Here is a 23,262-nt window from a genome sequence, read left to right on the forward strand (position 1 = left end):
GCGAGCAAAGGACAGAGCTATTTTTAGACTGTAGTTGTGGTGTTTGCCTGTGTGTGTGTGTGTGCGTGTGTGTGTGTATGTGTAGATTTGCAGGTGTGTATGCCCTCACCCAGCTGATATCAAAATCCATCTGTGAGATTTTAATTAAGAAGCAGGACTGAGATTTCCCCCATAGACTTGTATTGTATTCCTGCTTTAATTAGCAGTGTGTGTGTGTGAATGAACTGGCTTTAATTCAGTCCTGCAGCCTTTAATGCATATCAGTCTGTTTCTGCCTTTAACAGATCTCCACTAATGAGGAGGGAAATATCAAATGGATGCCTTTGTTACTGTTTCCAACAGGGCTTTTATCAAAGAAACGATGTGGCCACACACTGAGCTGAATGAGCACCCAGGAAACACACTGGCTTTCATCCGGCTTTTATTTAAAGAGGCTTCCTTTCATTTATTCATGTATTAGTTAGGTGGGAAAAATGTTGATCTGTAAGTAGTTGTCATATGGAGAATTAAAGAGGGCCAGCTGCATCACTGGATAAAAACTTGTATATACTTATTGACAGAGCTTAGAGTACAGGTTAAAGGGGCATTTCACCAATGTTCTACGTTAAAGTCACTATCCTTATTATGGTTGCATCTACTCAGCCTGTGAAAACAGTGTCTCTCTCAGACTTCTCAACTTTATACAAATGCAACACTGGAGTAGAGCTTGATTGATCAATCAGCTGTTTGGCTTTTTACACATATATTGATGTGGGTGCATATGAAAGCTGATAAGTAACTAGACCGAGTCACTCGGCATGGTTTGACAGCCAGAGGGCATCATTGGCTGTGCATATAAAAAAAAAACTAATTTAAGTGATCCTTATCAAAATTCCTTATCAAAAAACTATCATCAGTCAATATATTATTACTGTTGTTTATACTCTCAAATATCACAATCATATCAGCCTAAAAAAATCCAGTATTGGTCAGTTTAAGCACTAAAGCAGCCCTGAACAGGCAGGCTTTCAACACTGATAATGTTATGTTTAAATTGAACTGTTAATAGTCCGTATGTTGTATTATTTTCTTGTGTCCGTTCTCACACTTCAAGCATTGAGTGTGTTTTCATATTTATTTGAAAGAAGCCAAAGTCTTCACTGGTCCTGTTGGTTCCTACTACCTGAGACCTGACCTGGGTCAGGGTCAGGCTGTCTAATCGGGTCAGTTAGGATTCTGTTGTGTTATTGTGGGTCAAATATTGTGTCAATATTTGTAATAACCAAGTGGATCAGAACAGACATGACGTGATTTCACATCTGGTTTGGCAGAGTTTTCCACATATCCGTCACTGTACTGAAATTTGTTCCCATGAAGACATGTTACTCTAGAGCTTCCCTCAGTACAAGGGTCATGGACGGCAGAGGGACTGCTAGTGGGCCTTTAGATTTCAGATGTCAGATCTGGACTCCAGACAATGAGCAGTTATCCAGATATGTGAGCTATAAGCTGTAATTCAGAACTGTGCTGGCCAATATGGTGAGAATTGTTCTGAACTTCAAACACTACAGAATACAATTTCTCTCTTCTGTAAACATTAACTTGACCTTTACTGCAAAAGAAAATATTGAGCTTTTTGTATGAGTCAACCTTTCCAGAGAATGAATGTGTTTCTCTGACAGCCAGCAGGGGGCAGTGCTGCTCTAATTTTGCAGCTCACAGCAAGGAACCAGTGTCACTAATTCATACACTGTATTCCACTATTAACATTTTCTAAATCTGTGTGTCTTTATAGAGTTACAATAGCAGACCTACTTTATACTTTTACTTGTAAAGGAGTCATTTCATATTGTTATAGGGCTACTTCAACATAAGACTGCTCTGATTAAAGGAGTCTTAAATTATTTAGTGTTGTAGTCTAAACTTTTCTTATTTTTAAAAGTTTACCATAGTGTTATTAAATGGGAAAGTACTTAAAATAATTATTGAAGTCACTCTATGATATTAGTAGTTTGTTAAAGGGCGGGTTCACAATTTTTCAAGTGTGTCTTTAAACAACAGTCAGGAGCCCAAATAACCAGTGAAACCTGTTTTGGTTTTTTTTGGTTTTTTTGCTGTAATCATTCCTCCTGTTCATACGGACCATTAGAAGATCCCTTCATAATGCACTTACAATGTAAGTGATGGGGGACAACATCCACAGTCCTCCTTCTGTGCAAAAATGTATTTAAAAGTTTATTTGAAGCTAATGTGAAGCCAAATGTGTCCAAATGAGTCAAATCAAGTAGATATCTTTCAGTGTTACAGTCTTTTTAGTGCCAAAGTCTCTCTTTGTGTTACTATACTTCCACCACAGCTCAACAGGGAAACACTGTCCTCCATCACTTACATTGAAAGCACGTTAGAAGGGGATCTTTTAATAGTCAGTATGAACAGGAGGAATGATTACAGTGAGGAAAACCTCTTTCATTATTCATATGGACCTGACTGCTGGTTTAAGACACACTTGAAACATCGTGAACCTGTCTCTTAAAGACACTGATGCATTGGTAAGTCAAAAGGACAATACGGTCTTCTTTGCATATTAATTTGTTTGTTTTTTTTGCAATTTAACTATGATGATGATTTGATGAAATGGATGGTTTTTGTTTCAGAATCATGAAACCAAACCTGACTTTGTCTGTTCACATCATTCAAGCCAGACTTTTCAGCTTGTTCATGTTAATAACATGGTTTGTTTTCTATATTAATCATTACTTTTCATTCATACTGGAAGTTCATTATACAGTTACTGTACTACACTGAACACACTGCTTGATTCCTGAAGCTGTGTTTAGTATTACAGAGTTTTATAGGAAAGACAAGTGATAGTACACACACACACACACACACACAGTTTTGAAAAGTTGGCTGGATCGATACCACTGCAATAACAAGCAGGCCACTGAGACCTGTGTGTGTGTGTGTGTGTGCACATACTGTGGATAAGCCCATGTTAAGCATGCTTTGTTTATTGGACTTGAGTAAATGCCATTGTCAGTCTAAATGTCAGACAGCTAATCCCGCTCAGACTCAGTGAATCCAGCAGCATGGTAACATCTGATTATCTGCAGTGTGAGGATATTAGTATAATGTGTACTTTAGGCTCTTCATACAGTCTGCTTAGATTTACTGTCCATGTTGTTATGCTAAAATACACATGACAATAGGTACTGTATACTGCACCTAGTGTAATAACTGTTCTATTGTGTCTCCAGTCATTCTCTAATGGTTATGTAAGAGGCCACAGACTCATGAACCATACCATAGTTCAGTAAAACATAATCTCCACTTATTTGTAACTCTCTGCTCCCTCCTGTTACTCTGCTGTGGTGTAGCAATATTTATTTATGGAGGAAAACAAACAGTGTGACTGAAATGGTCTGTTCTAATAGTGAGTGAGTTGCTATTGGGACTTACATATAGAACATTTAGACTCATCAGAGACTGATGGATTTGACTCTTATCCTGGTTTTGATCATATTCTGGATATGACATTTACATGGAACATTAGAAACCTGGTTATTCATCTCCCTGTTCACATGATTCCAACAGTATTCAGGTTTCTGATCATCTGTGTCCAGTTGTTTGTTGACTCCTCAGCGTCTTGGCCTCTGTGTTCTATACCAGTAAAGTAAGTTCAGAAACCTGGATCAGGTGTTTACATGCAACAGTATCCTGGTTTCTATTGGAGTACTCCAGGTAGCATATCCAGGTTTCTCAAAACTAGGATAAGGTGTTTACATATGCAACACATAACCAGGATACTCCAAAAACATGATCATAACCAGGATACTAGTGAGCATGTAAACACACTCATGTGAGCAGAGAGATGAATAACCAGGTTTCTAATGTTCCACGTAAACACCATATCCAGAATATGATCAGAACCAGGATGAGAGTCAAAACTGGGATACTCATGCGCATGTGAACATACTCACTATGAGCGATCCATTGACAATGTGAAAATATTGATTAGTGCAGCTTTAATGAGGAATCAGTCATGTAGTGATGGATAACCAGACGCTTTTAGTTTAGTTTAGAAGACATTTTTCTTGTATCATTGTTTATGTTTAGCATTGCTCCGCATGTGTTGAGAGGTGTGTGTATTTGTATAAAGGCCTATCCAGGGACAGGCACTGCAAACCAGCTTAGGCTCTAAACACTGTGCTATGTGGCATCGGTCCATGTTTAATTAAATAAAACATGGACTGATGCCACATTGGAGGGGTGCCTTCATTGGACAGTTTATAGTTGAGACAGACAGGAAACAAAGAGAGAGAGAGAGAGAGTTCAACATGATCATTATGGTTTTATGGTACAAATCATAACCACTCAGCCACCAGGATGCTCCTGAGTGTTTCTAGTTGCGTGGTCATCCTGAGCTGTGTGAAGTACATGAACACATGTACATGAAGAGCACTTCTACAACATCTGCATTTCCACTGACAAACATTCTGTAAAACTTTTAGGTTGATCGTTTTTATAAATAGTATGCTTTGAGTGCCTAAATATAACCATTATCGTATCAGTATTCAGAAGTATTTAGTTTTCCCCATGACATTCTGTTTAAAACAAATAATGATAATCCGAATTAACAACCAGCATAACAATAGTGAGAACAGAGGTGTGTCTGACAGCAGGCAGTCGGGTAGTGTGAGCTGGAGGTAAAGGTGTGTTTGTCAGTGCAGCAGACGCTCAGACTACAGATGAAGCTCAGATTATCATAGGACAGAACTCTCTCTCATGCACAGCCAGTATTTTCAGTCAGGTGCCGGTCGGTCACAGGAACATAATAAGGTGAAAATCAAAATTAACCACCGTACTGAGCGAACCTGAAGAGGCTACAGGCGAAACGCGTCATTTGCTCTTAATAAAGTCACAGTAAAGTCATTACAGTGTGCGCTGGTTCATTTTGATTTTCACCTCAGATTATCATATTTGGATGTAAAGATTCTAATGAGTTTGACAAAAACAGACAGACTATGAAAAACATTCAGCACAGAAATTATGGATTTTTTTTTTTTTTTGTCATTTTTATTTGATGGGGTTTAGTAAGTGTCTTAGACCCCACTAGGATGCCCCAAATGTACCCAGTTTCAAAAGCATTCTTTTTTATGTGCTATAATAACAAATACATTGTTTAAAAAAACTGACTTGTTTAAGGCTCATGATTCAAAATGTAGGACTTGACTCCACACACCCACCACCCACACAATAGTAATAGACAACAGACCAGTACTACCTGTATATACTTGGCAGACTCACACCACTACATAGAAGCAAGCTCAGTTCAAACTCAGCTCAAACTGTTGTATTTGCCAGACTTCCTCTCTGAAGTGTGTGTCTGTAATTGGCAGCTGCAGGAGGAGGTGGATGGTCTGGCAGACCGGGTGGAACAAGCCAACAACGTCTTGAAAGGAGACTGGTCCCGCTGGCAGAACAGTATGAGAACTGACCTCAAGTCAGCATTTATCTCCACTGCTGAGAAGAACATGGAATACTATGAGAAGGTAAGCTTCAGATTCATACAACATTAAACTCTGCTGTAAAACTGTGAATACATATTTGAGGGAGGAGAGACTGGGGATTATGATTTTAAATAAGCTGTTAGAATGGACTCCATTTGGAGCTAATGTGCAGTTAAAGAACACCATCAGTCTGGAAAACATCTTCTGTCTTCACACATGAAAGCAGCAGTTTGTATAAATTGGGAATAAGGTGGCAGCACGGAGATTCAAATCAGTATGCAGAGTTGGAAGACAGAGGTGATACACAGGAGGTGTTTGGATAATGACAAAGGACACTGATTACTAATTGGCTCCAACACTGACACAAGAGAAGGGCGATAAACTTCTCTCACAGTGTTTTCTCTCTCAGGTACTGTGGTTGTGACTGCTGTGTTCCGTCCTGTGTGTGTGTGTGTGTGTGTGTGTGTGTGTGTGTGTGTGTGTGTGTGTGTGTGTGTGTCTAAGTGTCTAAGCTCCTCTCGCAGGTAATGAGCCTCATCACATCAGTGTTAGTGAACCTTTTTAAAGCATATTGTGATGGTTGGCGAGTCAATAAGGTGATCCAGACATCTCATTAACAAAATGAAACAATCCACCAGAGGTGATTATTTGCACAACTCTGCACTACCATTTCACTGGGTAGATATATTTTGCAGCTGCCTGTCAGAATGATTTTTGAAGCTTTTCAGAGGGAGAGGATTTAACCTGAGAATAGGATACAGATATAGAGGAGGGAAGAGTGTAAGAGATTGAAATGTAGAAAAAAAAAAAGATTTAGGAGAGAGCAGTGGGAGATGCAGAGAAGAAGAGACAATCCTATATCCAGATTAACGAGCAGGCAGCCCGGCAGAGACAGGAGGGAATTAGACGATGAGAAAAGAACAATGCAGCGGGGCTGGAAGTAGAACGCATTACAGCGGGAGAATGAAACAATAAAGCTGTTACGGTAACAATCATTTAATCACATAAGCATGAAGTTAAATCAGAAATTTGCCTCCATTTGCTTTGGATGTATTTTAGTTCTGGAAGCTGGAGCTCTGCCAGCAGAGGGTAGCAGCGCGCCAACTTTATTTCTCCTCACAACTCCTGTAGAAGGGTTGTCAGCCGTTCTATTTCCTGTGGACGCTGCTGTTGCTTCTCCATCAGTGTAATGTCTGCTGATTATCAAACACACTCCTGGTTGGTCAGGTGTCCTCTTTCCTCTCTGGATTTGAATGTGTGCTGCATGGCTGTTCTGTTGAAGTGCTCTTCTCCAGGACTCTCTGGACAGATGGCTGACTCATCACTTCTGGATGTCACTGCATCTTCATTACATCGTATGTTACTACACTGCTATTTCCTGTTATACTCAATAGGTTATGAGATATCAGTGTACAGTTTATAAGTAGGGATGTCCGGATCAAGTTTTTCTGATCCAGATCCTGATCACAGTCCTTTACATAGCCTAGATGGATGTAACCAGGTGTGACCTCACCCTCTGGTTTGCATTGGAGCTGGTTACAACCCAGAGTTGCAGCTTGTGATTGGCGCCATCTTTTCCGTTTGGTGTCAGGAGCTTCCAAATAAGGAGTGTGGGGTGTTGCCTTTCATGCTCTGGAAACACGCCCCACTACCTTGTTGAGGCTTTTTGAATTGGTATCTGCAGATGGTATCTGCAGATGTACTTTAGCAATGTCAAGTAGATGGACCTGGAGATGTTTTATATCTGCTTTAATACTGTGACTAAACAGGGTGTTGCTGAAAAACAGCATCCATATTCAGTCAGCCTTCTTTGTTTAACAGTTTTCAGTGCTGCTAACATATTGAAAGAGCACGATATATGGGTGTACTTTTCTTTTTTTAACAGTGAGTGTAATATTAGGGTGTGTGTGTGCGTGTGTGTGTGTCCTTGTCATATTTGGGTTTCTCTGCAGTGCCTCTCCCTGCAGCAGCCCTGACAAAAACACTCATCACCCAGTACAGTTACCCCCTCCGAGCAAATGCAATACAACAAATGAGTAGTGGTGTGTGTGTGCACGTGTCTGTGTGTGCATGTGGAAACATGTATATAGAAGCAGCCAAAGGGCTTTTTGCTTCTGAATGTGAGAGCATTTCTAAAGAAATAGTATGTTAGAAACTGAGCTTTAAAACATTGATTATGCCTAATTTATGGATATGACCACGGACATGCACAATAATGAAAATGAGGTTGACTTGTGCATATCTAACAGTTATACCACACATACATTTAGTTCTTACTCGGTACATACTTTGAATATTTCAGAAATGAAACATTAATGACAGTCAAAGGCTCCTAAGCATTCAGAAGTTAAGAACAGTTGTGTGTTTATTAATGTTGCATGAGCAGCTTCCATTTTTTGATGTGTGAACGTAGTATTACTAAAAACATGAACCGAGAAAAATATTTCAAAGCGTCGAGCTACAACAGTGTAACATACTTTAATGTACTCAACCGCTAGTTCATTTTAAAATTGGAATGTGGAATTTTGGCCAAACATATATAATATATATGTCACAACTAATCTGACCGAGTTCGTTCCAATCTGGGTCAACTGGAGTAGACAGTCATGAGATTTTTCTTCTGATTAAGTCGATGTGTCATGTGTGTTTAGAATAGAGACAGTCAACGTTATGTAAGTGGTAGAACCGTTGAGGAACCTGTAAAATAGGTCAAATATGTTATGTTTAAAGTGTTAACATCCCTCTATCTGCCATCTCATTCACACATTTCACTGTAAACTGCATCTTAAATTAGCAGGACAAAATACTTTTGATGGATGTCCATTTCTGTCCAAAGGAGAATTTGTGTTCTTGCAGGATTTCAGGGGTTGTCTAGTGATGTGACACTAATCATAGTCTTCTTGTTGTCCACTGTGTTGTCTCTGTATGTACTCAGTAGTTCAATATTTGCTCCTTTTTGAGGGCCAGTTCATGCTTTCTGCCTCTGCATGGACACGAGGGTCTGCGTGAAATACATTTTGTCGTTTGCAAGGTCCATGCAGACCCCTCTGCAGACATCCGTGTGCAGCCCTAAATTTGTGACCGTGTGGACTGTACACATAGCAAGTCTTCTGCCCCGTACCACCTTCCTAGTCACTGTGGTCAGGCTTCCCCACACAATATGAGTGACCCTTTTCACATTACACACAATCATTTGAGCCATTGTTTATATAAAAATAGTAATTAGTCCCAAGTGCGGATTAGGTGCTGTTTACAGCACAATCAAACATGTAGTTTTAATACAGAAGTTAGTCAATAATAATTACAACCTTGACCTGATGTCATTCTATGCATGGCACAAGAAGTTTTCCACACAGCAGGACACAGTAAAGTCGGTTACCTTACTGAGTTGGAGGTGTGCAGCCTGTCGCCTGCAGCTCTTCATCTAACAGCTCACTGTGGCTGCTGCTGACTGTTCCATTACTCCCTTGAAAAGATTCAAAGTGACTTTTGTCTTGTAATGTAGATGCATTTTTGATGAACAATCAGTGCAGTGGATTATATGCATGTTTCCTGTGAGTCCCTTGAACCTAAGAGTGCAATCTGAATCCAACATAGGAATGGCGGACCATGCGACTACCAATGAAAACTACTATAAAGAGAGAGATGTACAGGATGCCCGAAAAATGCAGACCATGTATGAAAAATGGGGTTTGATTTCATGAAAATCTTAAGGATTGTAACTGTACAGTGTTTTAGTAAAAAAGTTAGGTGAACTCACTCTGGCCAGATGTAGTGGTATGGTGCTGTTATTGAAAGATGTCCTGACTCTGTTTCACTTTTGCCTTTTTTGTGTGTGTGTGTGTGTGTGTGTGTGTGTGTGTGTGTGTGTGTGTGTGTGTGTGTGTGTGTGTGTGTGTGTGTGTGTGTGTGTGTGTGTGTCTCAGTGAGTGAGTGAGTAGGCAATTCAGTACCTAATGATTCTTACCTGACAGCTCCTTGGAAACCAGAATCTTGTCTTTCCTAGTCTATTGTCACTCCTCTTGTTTCTGCCAACCAGCACAGACTTCTAATCAATCCAGCCTCTTTCATAAAAACAATGCAGCGTCCATATCGATGAAAGATTAAACCCATCACTTTTTTTCCCTTATTTGGCCTGAGCTGGACATGTTTTCTCTGTAAGACAAGTTTGTCTTTGTGCAAACAGAACAACTTCTTGTTGGAAGGCCAGTTGGAGGCACACAGATCAATCGTGCCCTGCAATGTATGCAATAAATATTCCATGACTCAGATTATTAGAAGATGTTTGCACTGGCAAGTCGGTACATCAAGCTGATGCAGCTCAGACGCTCACTTGTCTTGTTAGTGCTGTGTTCTCTACATTTATTAAGCAGCAGTGGCCTCGTCAGGAGAACTGCTCTGTCACTGGGAAAAGACAGAAACTTTAAGACAATATTTCAGGTGCAGGTCATGAAGCAAACTGAAATGGTAATAGACAATTTACTTTCCCTGCTTTAGCACCTTTATAGTCCAACTGAAATTACTATTTATTTATTGCTACAGTATACAAATCACAATCCTCTGCAGTCCTTCGGAAAAAAAAAAGTCATGACAACATGATCTGTATTTGCATAAAGCAGTGACATCACTGCTCAATAACTGGCTGACAGTGACATTGACAAATAGCCAGTAAACAAGAGCCAAGGCTGTGACCAGCATCAGCTTTCTAGTTAATGTCTCCTCCTTATCTGCACACATGGACACATGTCGATACACACATTGACACATGTCCTGTCCTGCCCCTTAGCCTGTTTGAGGTTCTACCCAACAAATATCCACCAAGGAAAAATGCATTGCTAACATCAGTCTGCAGGCTAGATAGCTAATCATCTGCTCAGTTGCAGCTCATTAAAAGGCTTCAAAACTTCCTTGCAGATGTCAACATCAGTATGTTTAATTGGTTTGATCCTAAACTCCCTTTAACACATATGGACTCACACACTGGAGACACAGCAGGATCCCTTTCATTGTGAATGGGACCTCCAGATACCTTCTTGGCCCATCACCATTCCTCCTTGACACAAGACTCTAAAGTTGCACCATGACATCACCTGGAGAAGTTGAGAAACGATCTCCTTGATGCACATGATGTACAGGGGCAACTACCTGGAGACAACCAACCACATTCAAGTCCCTCAAGAAACAAAAACTCAGCTCATTTCTGATCTTCTCAGTCACCTAAAAGTACTTCACTTATTCTTTAAATAAGAAAAACATTGTGCAAACACATCACTCGGGAACTAAAGTTGAGTAGGTTAATTACATACTCACCACAAACACGGCTGCAAGCTTTAGACTCACAAGAGACAAGACAAAGGGGTTATTTTTCACCAGCACTGCCAACAAAACACTTGTAAGATACATTTTGCAATGAGGTGTGTTGAGACCTCTCTGTGCCCCTGGAAGCTGAGCTGTCAATCAAACACATACACAAGGGCCTGCCCACTCAGAGCAGCATTCCTGATGTATCTACAAAGACCTAGAATTATTTCTTAGGATAATAAAAATATTAACAATAAATTAAAAAAAATCACTTTAATAAGAAGGATGACTTTTGTAACTACATCTGGACTACGGATGTTAAGTTGTTTTGGTAAGTTAATATAGTATTAATGTATAAAAACGAACTAGAACTAGGTTCATCTAATATGAGATTGACGTGAGGGTAGGATGAAGGGCAGAAAAACACACCAGTGATTCTCAGATTGTCAATTATAGTCCCTTGAGCCTACCGGGCAGCTCTCCAGTGAGAATGTGTGTAAATCAGGACAGTGCTGAAGCAGAGCATTCCCTACTCAGCCTCAGTTGCAATGAAAAAAGTTCTGTCCTAGCATAAAACCAGTCCACAGAGAATGCAATCTTACCTTGCCAAAAACAGGGTTATAAGGTATTACTGCGGTAATCTAAAACCAATGCTATTTTGCCCCATCATTTATGTAAAGATATTTTTTATTGCATTCAAATTTACAGCACTGTTTGGACAGGATGCTGGACTGCTAGGTTGATATTAGTATTGCATATTCAATGATTTCAATCCTGTGTTGTAGCACGTGTTTGATTTTTCTCTACCTTCTCCTTGTATTAATTACAGCCCCAAATACCTGCTGTTTTTTTGGCACATTCGTGGATCTTCTGAGAATTTGTCCCATCTGGATAATACCTGGTGTTTCTAAATGTATTCAGAGCATGTGAAGAGCTTCAGTTCCTGTTTTTGAGGGTTTTTTATGAGCTCTGCACTCAGAGTCATGTGGGGTGTAGTTAAATAACTTTTAAAAGGTTTTTGAAAACCTTATTGATATACTGTGAATCAATTTACCCCAACGTACTGTGCAGTGCTATTAGGAATCCCATGTGGTGAAAAAACAGCACAGAAGCCATTAGTCAGACTAGAGGTGGTCAGTATGGATAAAATCTTGTCATAGTAATTTTATATCACAGTATTAACTTACAGTTTACTGTGATGAAGTGCATTTTCTGGAAATAACTAGATAACAAAATATGAATGTCTGTTCTTGGTTTGTCCAGTGATTTAAATACAAATCAAATCACTTCATCACATTGCAAACTTCAAATCAAACACTGCTATGCAACATCGCCGGCAATAGCCTAATGCAACCAGACATATTAGAGGATAACTCTGGTAAATTATAACTTGAGTCGTAAGCAGTTTTGGTCATCATTTCTATCAGTTGTGATAACACTATTTATCAAAGTCATTGCAAATATGTGGATACAACTACATCCAAAGGGGTACGAAACATGAGCAGTCAGACAATTATCTTATCTTATACATAATATTTATTAACCACTATTTTTGGAGCTCAAACTAAAAAGGAGCACACCTGAAATGTTGCTAATAATCCCGCATTGCACAGGAAAACTGTGAGTGCACACAACTTTAAGTACAGGTCAAAGTTGAAGCAGGAAGCAGGTCTGTGAACGATTTTGGGAAATAATTTTACCCTTCACCTTCATAATTTTCTCCTCCAAATTAGTTCAGTTTAGTATGCTTGAAACAATGTTGCACAACATGTTGCCCTATCTCCTCTCAAGGTAAAAGTCTTTCTTCTGAATGGCCACACTTTCGCAAGTCTTTGTAATCCCAATGAATCATACAAATAGGGATAACAATGCACACTGCTGGACAATCTCTTCTCAATGGTTCATGGTGTTGTGTTCAGTTTGTAGTATACTGAGGCCTTAAGACTAACCTGAGGGTTTGTCTAAGATGTGTTACCATCTGACTGCTTACCATAAGCTATGGTGTATAAAACCCCCTGTTCCTTACATATAGAGGTTATGGACAAAACTATAAAAATAAAACCAGACTGTGAGACGGTGATGAAGATTATTCTTTATATGGATAGTTGCCTGCCATGGTATAAGTAGTAAAGCAACATTGTTGACAGTCCCACCGTATAATCTGTAACTGTATCATCCTATCATCCAACACTAATTCAGACAGCATGTTTTCATCAAATGGCCTGTGGTAATCTCAACTACATGTGCACATACCTTGTTTATCATAGGGCATTACTCAAGCATCACTAATGACAAATTACATACTCATCATTGCTCTCTGTTTATTTCCTTATGGCAGAACTTCCTTACTGACAAGAAGAAATAATCATATCATGATAGGCATCTATAAAGCTCCACTATTTAAGCTTCCAAACTACCTCACATCTCTTCTCTCATTTAATATTTTGAAACTACTACTACTTATCTCTAGATATTGCAAATGTTATCTTGACAGAATTTGTTTCAGGTATTGTACATGTTTTTAAATGGAATGATCTGCAAACTGCTCTCAAGCTGCCCTCAAGCTTTGAAGAATAACTACACCTCCAAATTATGCAAGCTCCCTCCCCCCCACCATATTTAAAAATGCAATAGAGTGTAGGAGGTGTGGCTACGTAGTGTGTGACATGAGGTTTGTAGGGACACCGATTGGCCACCGCACCGTTTAGCATGGATAGCAATGTGAATTCATACAGTGCTGGTTGTCAGAGCTAACCAACCATGAGCAGATACTACTTGGATAAACACTAGAAGTAAGTTCATTCATACATTTATTGCCTAAAATAAGAGCAGTCCTGCTGTTAATTGCAATTAATTAAATGTTGTTGTTCATCAGCCCTAACTATCTGAATATAGCACAGTAGATGACGGGCCTATGTGTTGTTTTGACTGCTGCAGAAGAGGAATACATCTCTTGTTTGTGTACGGTGTTGTTGCTCTGCCAGTGCTTGTGAAGGCTTGCTATGTTACCAACAGCCATGCATGAGTCTAAGTTTGTCACAGTAAAGGAGGGGCCAAAGTATTTGGCACAAGCAAAATTTTTAGCAGAAAAAGCTGTTTTTACACACAATAGGTGTATTTTTGAAAAAATGACGAACAAGAATCTATGTGATTGTGTGAACAGCACAAAAAAATTTGGCCATTTGTATGCTGGTTGTGTTGTTATCCAATTATAAATGTTTATTGTTCTCAGGTCTCTATTGAAAAAGAGATCCCAATCTTAACTTAATTAAATGAAGTTAATTAATATAAAGTAGTTTGAAGATTGTGTTGTCTTTTACCCCCAGATGCCATCCAAAAGGATGGGTGGAGTTACTAAGTGTAGTTACTAAATTAATTTCATCTCAGTGACTCATTTGGCAGAACTCTTGATTTCAACTCTACAAGCAGCAAACCACTCGCACTGAATTTAAAATGTTTTTAACACATTGTTCTCCAGACACTCCATAGTACAATAAGCAAATAATAAATCTCTTAGTGTCCTATGGAGTGATTCCAAAAAAATGAGATCACTCTTTGCCATTGCTGCTATTGTTATTCAGGTACAGATGTGGGCTACTGTAGCCATGGGGCCTGTGAATGATTTATTGGACTTGAGCACAGTGAGACGGCCTATAAGAATCTAATAAGACACCTGCACCTGGGAGGGTTTTATACCACCTAGAAGAGGTGTAGGGAAAAAGTGGGAAACAAAGGGGGAGGGGGAAGAGGGGCAGGATGGATGAGGGTGGTTGGGGAGACTGAATAAAAAGGCAAAGTGTCTGAAGGAAAATAATTTGTGACCAAGTCAACTTGTGCTGAAACGTTTGTCAAACAATCAGTTGTTCCATATTCTCAAATGTGAGGATTTAGGACATTATGATTGGCATTGTCCCGTTGTTCTGCCATTTTACAGATTAACCTTCAACATTTATTTAATTTTTTTAATCAATACATGCATGGATAATAGAAACTCTTAGTTGCAGCCCTACTGTCAACAAAGAACTTCAATCATATAATCTTGAGGGATTTAGACATTTTTCAACGCTTGAACACTACCAAGTCATCGCTCTGACCGTGAAGTCCTTCTGACAGTTATTCCCATATGACATGCATACACCATTAACACAGTGTGACAGAGGAGCAGGCAGGGGAGGACAAGTGTGACGAACTGTGTGTGGATGGCATGACAAACTTATCCTTACCTTACACAACTATTTTCTTTTTTGTTGCTTTGCTCTGTGCCTCAGCACATTTGATTTGAAATGAAACAATGACTATGAACTGTGACAAGCCATGGGGTCACCCACCCAGCTCACTACTAAACAAGAGGAGTATGTTAAGCTGCCGTTCCTTCACACCTGTGTTGATGCAAAGGCTGACAGGGGCATGTAGACAACAGTGTACAGGAAACCAACTCACGTAGACCAATATCTTAATGTGTATTCCACTTAAAGTATCAAAGATAGTGGTGGAGTGGATAACGAGAAAACTGATTTAAAGGATATGGATATTTTTCCTATTGTCAACAAATCTCATGTGCAGAGCCAAACCAACAATGAATTGTTTTTCTATCCAAAGTCTGATATATCTTATTCCTCTGCACCATAGACCTCCTTTGTTGTCCAAAAACTATTAAAAACATGTGAATGAGCCACAACCTTTACTGGGTGACATGTTTCTTCGTTCCTGAAGATGGTGGTTATGGTAGTTTGTTAAGAAACGTCTCCGAAGAGTAAAACTGCGCCAAGATAGTAACCCTCAGGAGTAAGGATCCTAGTACAGCAGATGCCATTGTGCATGCATTGAAAAGTGGTTCTGTTTATAGAGCTTCTCTAGTTTGTTGTGCTACATATCATAACCTCTTGACTTTGTACTACAGCAATATCAGTTTTTACACAGAGAGACACTGTTTCTCTCCTTGTGTGCACAGCTGTCTGGATGTTTGGGGAAAGCAGGAGCCACTCTTATAAAGAGTGAACCGGAATTGTCCCGGTAACCAAGGTCAGGGAAATGGCCTGAGACTCCCTAGACACCACAGATAGGTGACTGTGTAGATTCCATGGGCATAATCATACAGTCAAACCAGAATGTGCTGACAGTGACCTGAAGCTCCATGCAACGTGACCTGAACTAGCACAGATCCTTGTAGTACTTGTTTAGAAACTAATGAATCAATAGAGTAATTTGTCATATTGTTTGATCTGTTGGGGTTCAAGACCAAAAGTCAGACCTTCATCTTCAGAACAGCAAGAGACAACATCTACGTGCAGAACACCTTGATGTTCATTGTTTCTGTTCTCCGCTTGGCCATGTGTTCAATCAATATTCTCAGCATAAGACATCAAAGGCTTCTGGAAACGTTCTTCTACCTGATGAGTGAACCATTGATCAGCATTCCTCTACAACACTAGTGAAGCTCTACAAATGGACCCACAGTCCTGCACATGCACAGTTGCGGGATACTATCTTATCACTGTTATTACTCTTTGGAGCCGTTTCTAGCTACAGTCACCACTGTCTTCATGGATGAAGGAACATGTCACCCAGTGCAGCGGTGTGGCTCAGTGACATGTTTTTAACAGTTTTTGGACAACAATAGAGGTCTACAGCACAGAGAAATAAGATATATCAGACTTTGGGTACATACACAATACTTGTAGGTAGGATGAATAAATTGTTGTTTTGGCTCTGCACGAGATTTTTTTGACAATTAGAAAAATATAGAAAATCACTAGACATATCCTTTAAGACCTGACACTGCTGAGTCTAAATGGACCACCAGAAGCATCCCAGGCTGGGCTTTTGAACATCTAGCCAGAGTCTTCAAGTCACAAGTAGTCAGTGCCACTAACCACTGAACACCGTACAATCTCGAGGTTCCTTGTTGCTAGTCAAGGTTGGACCTTGATTCATTCTCTAGCTAGTACTGTTAGCTAATGCTATGTTTGAAAACATCATTTGAGACAGGATGAGGGGCTGCTCTATGGAGGTAGTCCAGGCATGTTGAGCAAGGAAGAGACCTCAGGATACACATCTTGATATCCCCAGTACATAAGCACCACCTTGCACAGCCTGCTGCAGTCACAACCCAGACTAGAATATACAGCAGAAAATGGACGGAGGGATAAAGATTGGTACATCACTTTTCAAGTATTGTCTAATTCACATACAGTCTGATGTCCATCCTGTTTGGCTTTCCCTCAGAATCAGCACTAGTGAGTGTTTTTTTCTTGTGCAGAGTTTGTTTTTTATCTCCACCTAACATGAGTGGGTGGTGGGTTCATTAGGTTGATGGCTCGTCTGTGCTCACATGGACATAGCATGTTACAGTGGCGACAAAAGGGCAACCCAGGAAATAAGTGTGAAGGGAGCACACAGAGCTGTGTAAGCTCTGCATAACCCCCCGGGGATGTGTGTAAATGCTATTTCAGATTAGCAATTGCTACACCCCTGACCTTAGAGTACCTTCTGACCTCTACATATCCACTCACACACATACTGAGAGTAGAAAGAACAACAAAAAAAAGTATAGAAAAAGAATGAGAGCTGCGTTGAAGAGAATGTTGAACATAAAAAAAAAGAAAGGGACCATGTTCAGCGTGAGACACACAGTGAGCAAAGTAAATTTTTGACATTTAGAAAACAATGGTAGTAGCATTGTAGTGTGGACAGGAAAAGAGAGCTTTTCAAACATGCAGATTTAGTGTATGAATGTGGATTTGTCAACCTTTCGTGAGCGTTTCTTTTGACATGTCTATTTATTTCTGTTGTCAAAAAACTACCACTATAGCTGAAGTGATTAATTGCTAAGTTGATCAACAGAAAAAGGGCCTATGACAGTAAAAATCTACAGTTAAAATGCCTGACAAGACTTTGAGGATGTCTGGTTGGTGGTCTTGAACAGTGCTCTCCTGCTGCTTTTGCAACTTTTTGCTAACAAATTATCTAGCCATCCACTCAACTTGCCTCCCCCTAATAAGCCAAAAAACACCTTATAAAATGAAAGCAAGTCACATTATATTGACATCATGACCCTGGGAAGATTGGCGTATCACCTGCAGGCGAAATTGGACTTTGGCGTATGCACTGCACACAGTTTGAAAGTGTAAAGTCATGTTATTTGTATGCAGATTGAAGAGACCAGCATTATTTAAACATCAAGAAATTGAAAAAGCATGACTACAAAAATGTTGAACTGTTCCTTTTAAGTTGCGGTAGTTGGGAAATGTCAATGTGGGGAGTGAATTTATTAAAATAGCTGCTTTTCTGGAACATTGTCTCACATCAGTGCTGGGACACAGGACAGTAGCATGTCCTTATGCATCATGCGTTGTTTCGTGGCTGCTAGTGTGTGGGCTTGAATAGAAAACAGTAGGCATGTGTGTTTTGATGCATGTCATACACTGCCAGTGAGTGGGCTTGCATAGAAAACAATAGATGTGTGTTTTGATGTGTGTCATACACTGCCGGTGTGTGTTGCCCTTCAGGCACTTTTTTCTCTGCGTTAGATGATGTACAAGAAGATCCGATGATACTGTTGCAGAAACATGTTCATCTCTGATGGACGACACATTTCTCTGTTCTCTGTTTAGGAGCATCTGAGATTGACACTAAAATGAGAATAGCTGGTCCACCTTAAAGGTCAGTCCACCTTACATGAGCCAGGTCACTAAATTTGAGGCTAACCTTCACTTTTCCAGCAGTTGGAGAAACAATAGACAAGACTTTTCTTGGTCTTGAGAAGCAGCAGCATTGCAGTCAACGCTGCATCCTCAAATGTTTCTCCTCCACATGCCATCTCCACACTGTATTCTTGCCTCTCAGCTTCATTCCATTTCCCTCTCTCCAGTTCCATCTATGTGACCTGTCATTGGTATACTGACAGTTGACTGGACAGCTACTCTCTGGGGAAGGGGATGGGGAAAGGGAAGGGAGAGTGCACAAGACCTAACAACTTTTGTTTCCTTGTATTACCAAAAAACTACGACTCACGTGTGCCGGACCGTGGGTTTGTGTAGTGAACGGTTCATTTTTTCACGGTTTGGTTTTGCATCCCTAACATCTACATGCAGTTCTCATCAGAGTCGTTCCTCCTGCACCTTCTGCATATTGTTGAATAGCAGCAAGACAGGAGAGATGTGAATCCATCATTAACATCAGAAATATTCAACACATGTGACTCCGCATTACAATAACCTTCATTAATAATGTAAAACTGGTATTAATGATTGATTGTTTTTTTTTCTTTAATACCCATGTACTGTATCTACATGTGTGGTCATGGCTTGTCAGAGCAAACTTGAAAACAGATACAGGACCGTGCAAAAACACACTTGACACATGTATCAAATTCAAACTTACACCCAGCACTCATTTCACATTCAATATGTAAGTGATGGCACACTACAGGCAACCAAATCAGTTGATCAACTGTTTGCTTCCCACACATGATGAAGCTTATGTTTACTAAATCAAGCAGGTATTGATGATGCAGTAATCTTTCATTCAGATGCAGGGCTGTGATGAGTGTTTTGTGCTCCGCTCTGCCTTCACCATGGATGGCAAAGGCAGAGCCTTGTCAGCATCACCATGGTTACCTCATAGCAACAGGGAATGTGGTGGAGAATGATACTGATATAAATATGTGAAGGATGTTGGTTAGATTTCAGGAGTATTTTTACTGTCATTATAGAATTGGACAAGCTGTTGACTCATATTTTTGCTGATTGTTTGTTCCAGTTAATAAAACAGATCGTTCCGGTCCTTGATGATGATTGGCTGAGCTGTGTTTGAAACCGTTGCAAAATACTAAATACTAATATTGTAAAATAATATATAAACACACACCTGTGAGCGCATTACAACAGTATTACTGTGCCAATTAGTCACTTATACGAATTGTTTCAAATGTCAGATTTTGTTTTGAATCTTGATTTACTGGGTGGACTAAGCGTGGATGAGTGGTGGAAAGAAATGGACAGGATAGAGGAGGAAGATAAAGAAAGGAGACATGCTGAAATTAATGAGAGAGAAATGAAGGAGCTGGAAAAGTCAAGAAGTAAGATTTTGTTGTGAGAGAGATTTTTTTTTTGCCCGAAATCACATTATCACCGTCAGTAAACAGCGTAACCTACCTGGTTCTCCCTGACAGAGACAGACGCTGTTTTTCGGGGGGGGGGCAGTGTGCCAAAGAGTCAGTAGGGAGACTGACCGGGTTGTGGCAACTTTTCCCTGTATAAATTCAGCACACCTGTCCAGAGTCAAACACCCTTGTACCAGCACAGAGGAGTGTTATCATAATTGAACACTGCTTCAACAATTGCACAATTAATGGCAATATCCAGATAAATGTTAATCACCCTAATTTTTAAGCATGCTTGACTAACCTGATTAGCATGCTTTCCACTGCGTCTGTGTGTTGCTTGGCAACCATTCTGCTAAATGTTGCTGAAGAACTACATTGCCTGGTGGAAGAATGATTATTTGTTATCAATAAATTAATGCATTTTTTTGTTGCTGTGCATTTATTTTATGAAAGCTTCCCAGTTATATGTAGTAACTGTTTCATAAAGGCAGTAAGCCATGTGAGGCTGTGGTTTACAGTGATTTTAGAACAGATAAGGCCTCTTGTGGCTTTAATATGTATTTTGTTTGTTTCTATACCTGAATGCCATTGCCTTCTCTGGCAAGTGCATATGAACATTTAGCTAAAAAAGCTGTTGCACAAATATAAGGCCATGATTACAATTTTATTTCAGATTTTCATAATTATAATGTAATATTGGATTAAGAAGATATTGGATTTGATTAACTTTAAAGCTAACAAATGCAGAACTACACCAGAGATGGTTAAGACGTTTGCACAGTGTAGCTACACTAGTGGCTCTGTAAAGCTCTTTGTAATGAAAACCACATTGTGAGGTGGATAAATGTTGAGGTCTAAAGTTAGTTTTTGATCATTAGCAGTTGTAATGAAGTAAACATTTATATGGTACTGGTTTATATGGTACTGGTTTAATGCTACTGTAACATGCACATAATGAGAATGCTTTAGCAGGTATAACATTCATCATGTTCACCGTCTTAGTGTAGCATGTTAGCATGATAATATTTGTTACTGGACAATGGACCTGATGATGGCACTATGAGTGAGGGGATCACATAAGTTATTACAAAGTTATGACATTGATATCTCTACCAAATGTCATTACAATCCATCCATTAGTTGTCAAGATATTTCAGTTTGGACCAAAGTGTTGAACCAACCCAACATTGCTATCCCTGGGGCCACACTGCTAGTGTGGCTAAAAACATTAGCACTGTTAATAACCACGCATAGCAGACTGGCTATGGCTGAAAATATAATGTCTTTATTTTTAAGTCTTTTGATGCCACACTGTACAATACAGCAAGACAGTATCTCAGTTTAGATCTTCTCTGAAATGGCTTTCCACAAGACTTTTAATGACAATATAACAACAACTCAGACTAACCGTCTTTTTCATAGCAAGAGAGGAGACAGTGACAGTGTTCTCCTCAAGTCTTTGGTTTGTTAGATCTTTGACACTCTGTAGCTAATTAGCTAGTCGGCTGTACGTTGAACTTCAAAACTTACCTTCAAATGTTAACATCAATCAGCTGACAAACACATTCACTGTCCTTCGGTGTTTTTTCTTCCTTTCAGTAATAAAAATACACAAGAAAATCCCTTTGACATGATTGTTGACTGCAAAAACTTGACTGTGTGTGTGTGTGTGTGTTAGTGAGAGGGCTTGCAGTATGTGTCCCTGCTGTCCATGTGTGTTTGTCCTGATTCTCAGTGTTTACCTATTCAGCAGCAGTGGAGCTTGGATAGCTGTCGGCTGATCAGGCCTCTGCTTTCCTAATGAACCCTGTAATTAAAGCTTTAGCCCTGGCTGTGTCTGCTTGTGTGTGTGTGTGTGTGTGTGTGTGTGTTTACTGAAAATGAGGCTGAATGCATGCTGCTGTGCAGTATCATGGTGTATTTAATTAATAGATGTGTCTGTTTCTGTGTATTACACTGTACATGCATGTGTTCATTTAAAGCTCTTGCTACCTTAAAGGATTGTTCTGGTGTATTACACTTGTTTCTTATTTTTGTAGTTTAGTTCATCCTTTTTGTCAGTTGTGATAACAGTGTTCTCACTACACTCCTGAAATGTCAGTAATAATTCCTCATTGCACAGAAACACAGTGCTTGTGCAACTACTGAAAGTGCAGTAGGTCAAAGGTGAACCAGCCCAGGGTACCTTGGAATAATGTTAACATTGTTCGAATAGGCAATGCATGATTTAAACGTCAAGCGGAGGTCTGGGTGGTGTATGTGTGTGTGGCGCTCCCCGGACATTTGTACAGAAGACAGGAGTTTTAGTTTTGTCACAGAATGTCAAATGATGTTAGCTTATTTCTTTTAACCTTTAAAGGTATAATCTTTAGGATTGTCATGAAATGAAACCCATTGTTTTTACTATATGTGGTCTGCATTTTCTCTGCAATAGCCATTCAATGCATTACATGCAGTAATTACCTACTATATAGTAGTTTTTATTGGCAGTGGCGGAGTCCCACATCGGATTCAGATCAGCTTTCTAAGCACGCAGCACTCACAGGAAGCTATTACTGTTTACTGGTAGCTCTCTTTACATTGTGTCAGAGCTGTAAGTAACTGCTAATGCTAACATCTGTTGCTGCTTCACATTAAAAGTGTTTAACTAACAAAACATGTGTTGTTTATTGTGAAGCAGCCACAGGAAACGCAGTGCGATTAGTATTGACACCACTGTTCAATCAAAAATGTCGTCACTGGGCATTTTTTCTTCAGCTGATCATTTTGAAACTTTGCAAGGGAATAGTGGAACAGTCAGGCTCAGCAGTGAGCTGTTAGATGAAGAATGACAAAGTAGCTTCTCAAAGATTGTTTGCTATTAACCTGCACTTGCTGTTACCAGGGTAACCATGGATTGAAACCAGAAGGATTAGAACTTTAACCACAATGTTTCCCTATCCTTAACCATACCATAGTTGCCATGTGTAGATATAATAGAAAAAATGGTACTGGACATTAAATTACATTGTGATTGAACCTAATTGGGGTTTTGCTAAATTGTCAGATGTCATTTTTCGTTTTTTTGTCAATATGGTTGTTACAGTCTGTTTGTCTGACTGCTGAGTTTTTTTTTTGTTTTGTTTTGGGTTTTTTTGTCCAACAAGAATAAAGGTCAAAACTTCGAAAATAAGACTCAAGTTGCGTTGAACCAGTATTAGCCAAAGGCAAGGTATATTTATTTAAATAGCACAATTCAAATACAGGGCAGTTTCAGAATTTTTAACATGAAAATGAATTACAAGCAAACTTTAAAAGAAAAGCAAAGAGAAGCAAATTCATTCTTTGAACTTTGAAGAAGAGAATAGAACTTACACAGAGAACATT

General features: G+C 39.5%; 1 protein-coding gene across 3 annotated transcripts in view; it reads left to right on the forward strand.

The window, feature by feature from the left end:
• Nucleotides 1-23,262, forward strand: part of snx7 (sorting nexin 7) — a 48,539-nt gene that overhangs the window by 19,479 nt on the left and 5,798 nt on the right. For 2 of the 3 annotated variants that reach the window (XM_042400160.1, XM_042400159.1), the window contains exon 8: nucleotides 5,379-5,531. In XM_042400160.1, coding sequence (XP_042256094.1) covers nucleotides 5,379-5,531 — 153 coding nt within the window. Of the gene's footprint in view, nucleotides 1-342; nucleotides 502-5,378; nucleotides 5,532-23,262 lie in introns of those variants that run through there. The other variant, XM_042400161.1, reaches the window with a different exon arrangement.

The sequence above is a fragment of the Thunnus maccoyii genome, chromosome 21 (assembly GCF_910596095.1).
Source record: "Thunnus maccoyii chromosome 21, fThuMac1.1, whole genome shotgun sequence".
NCBI lineage: Eukaryota > Metazoa > Chordata > Actinopteri > Scombriformes > Scombridae > Thunnus > Thunnus maccoyii.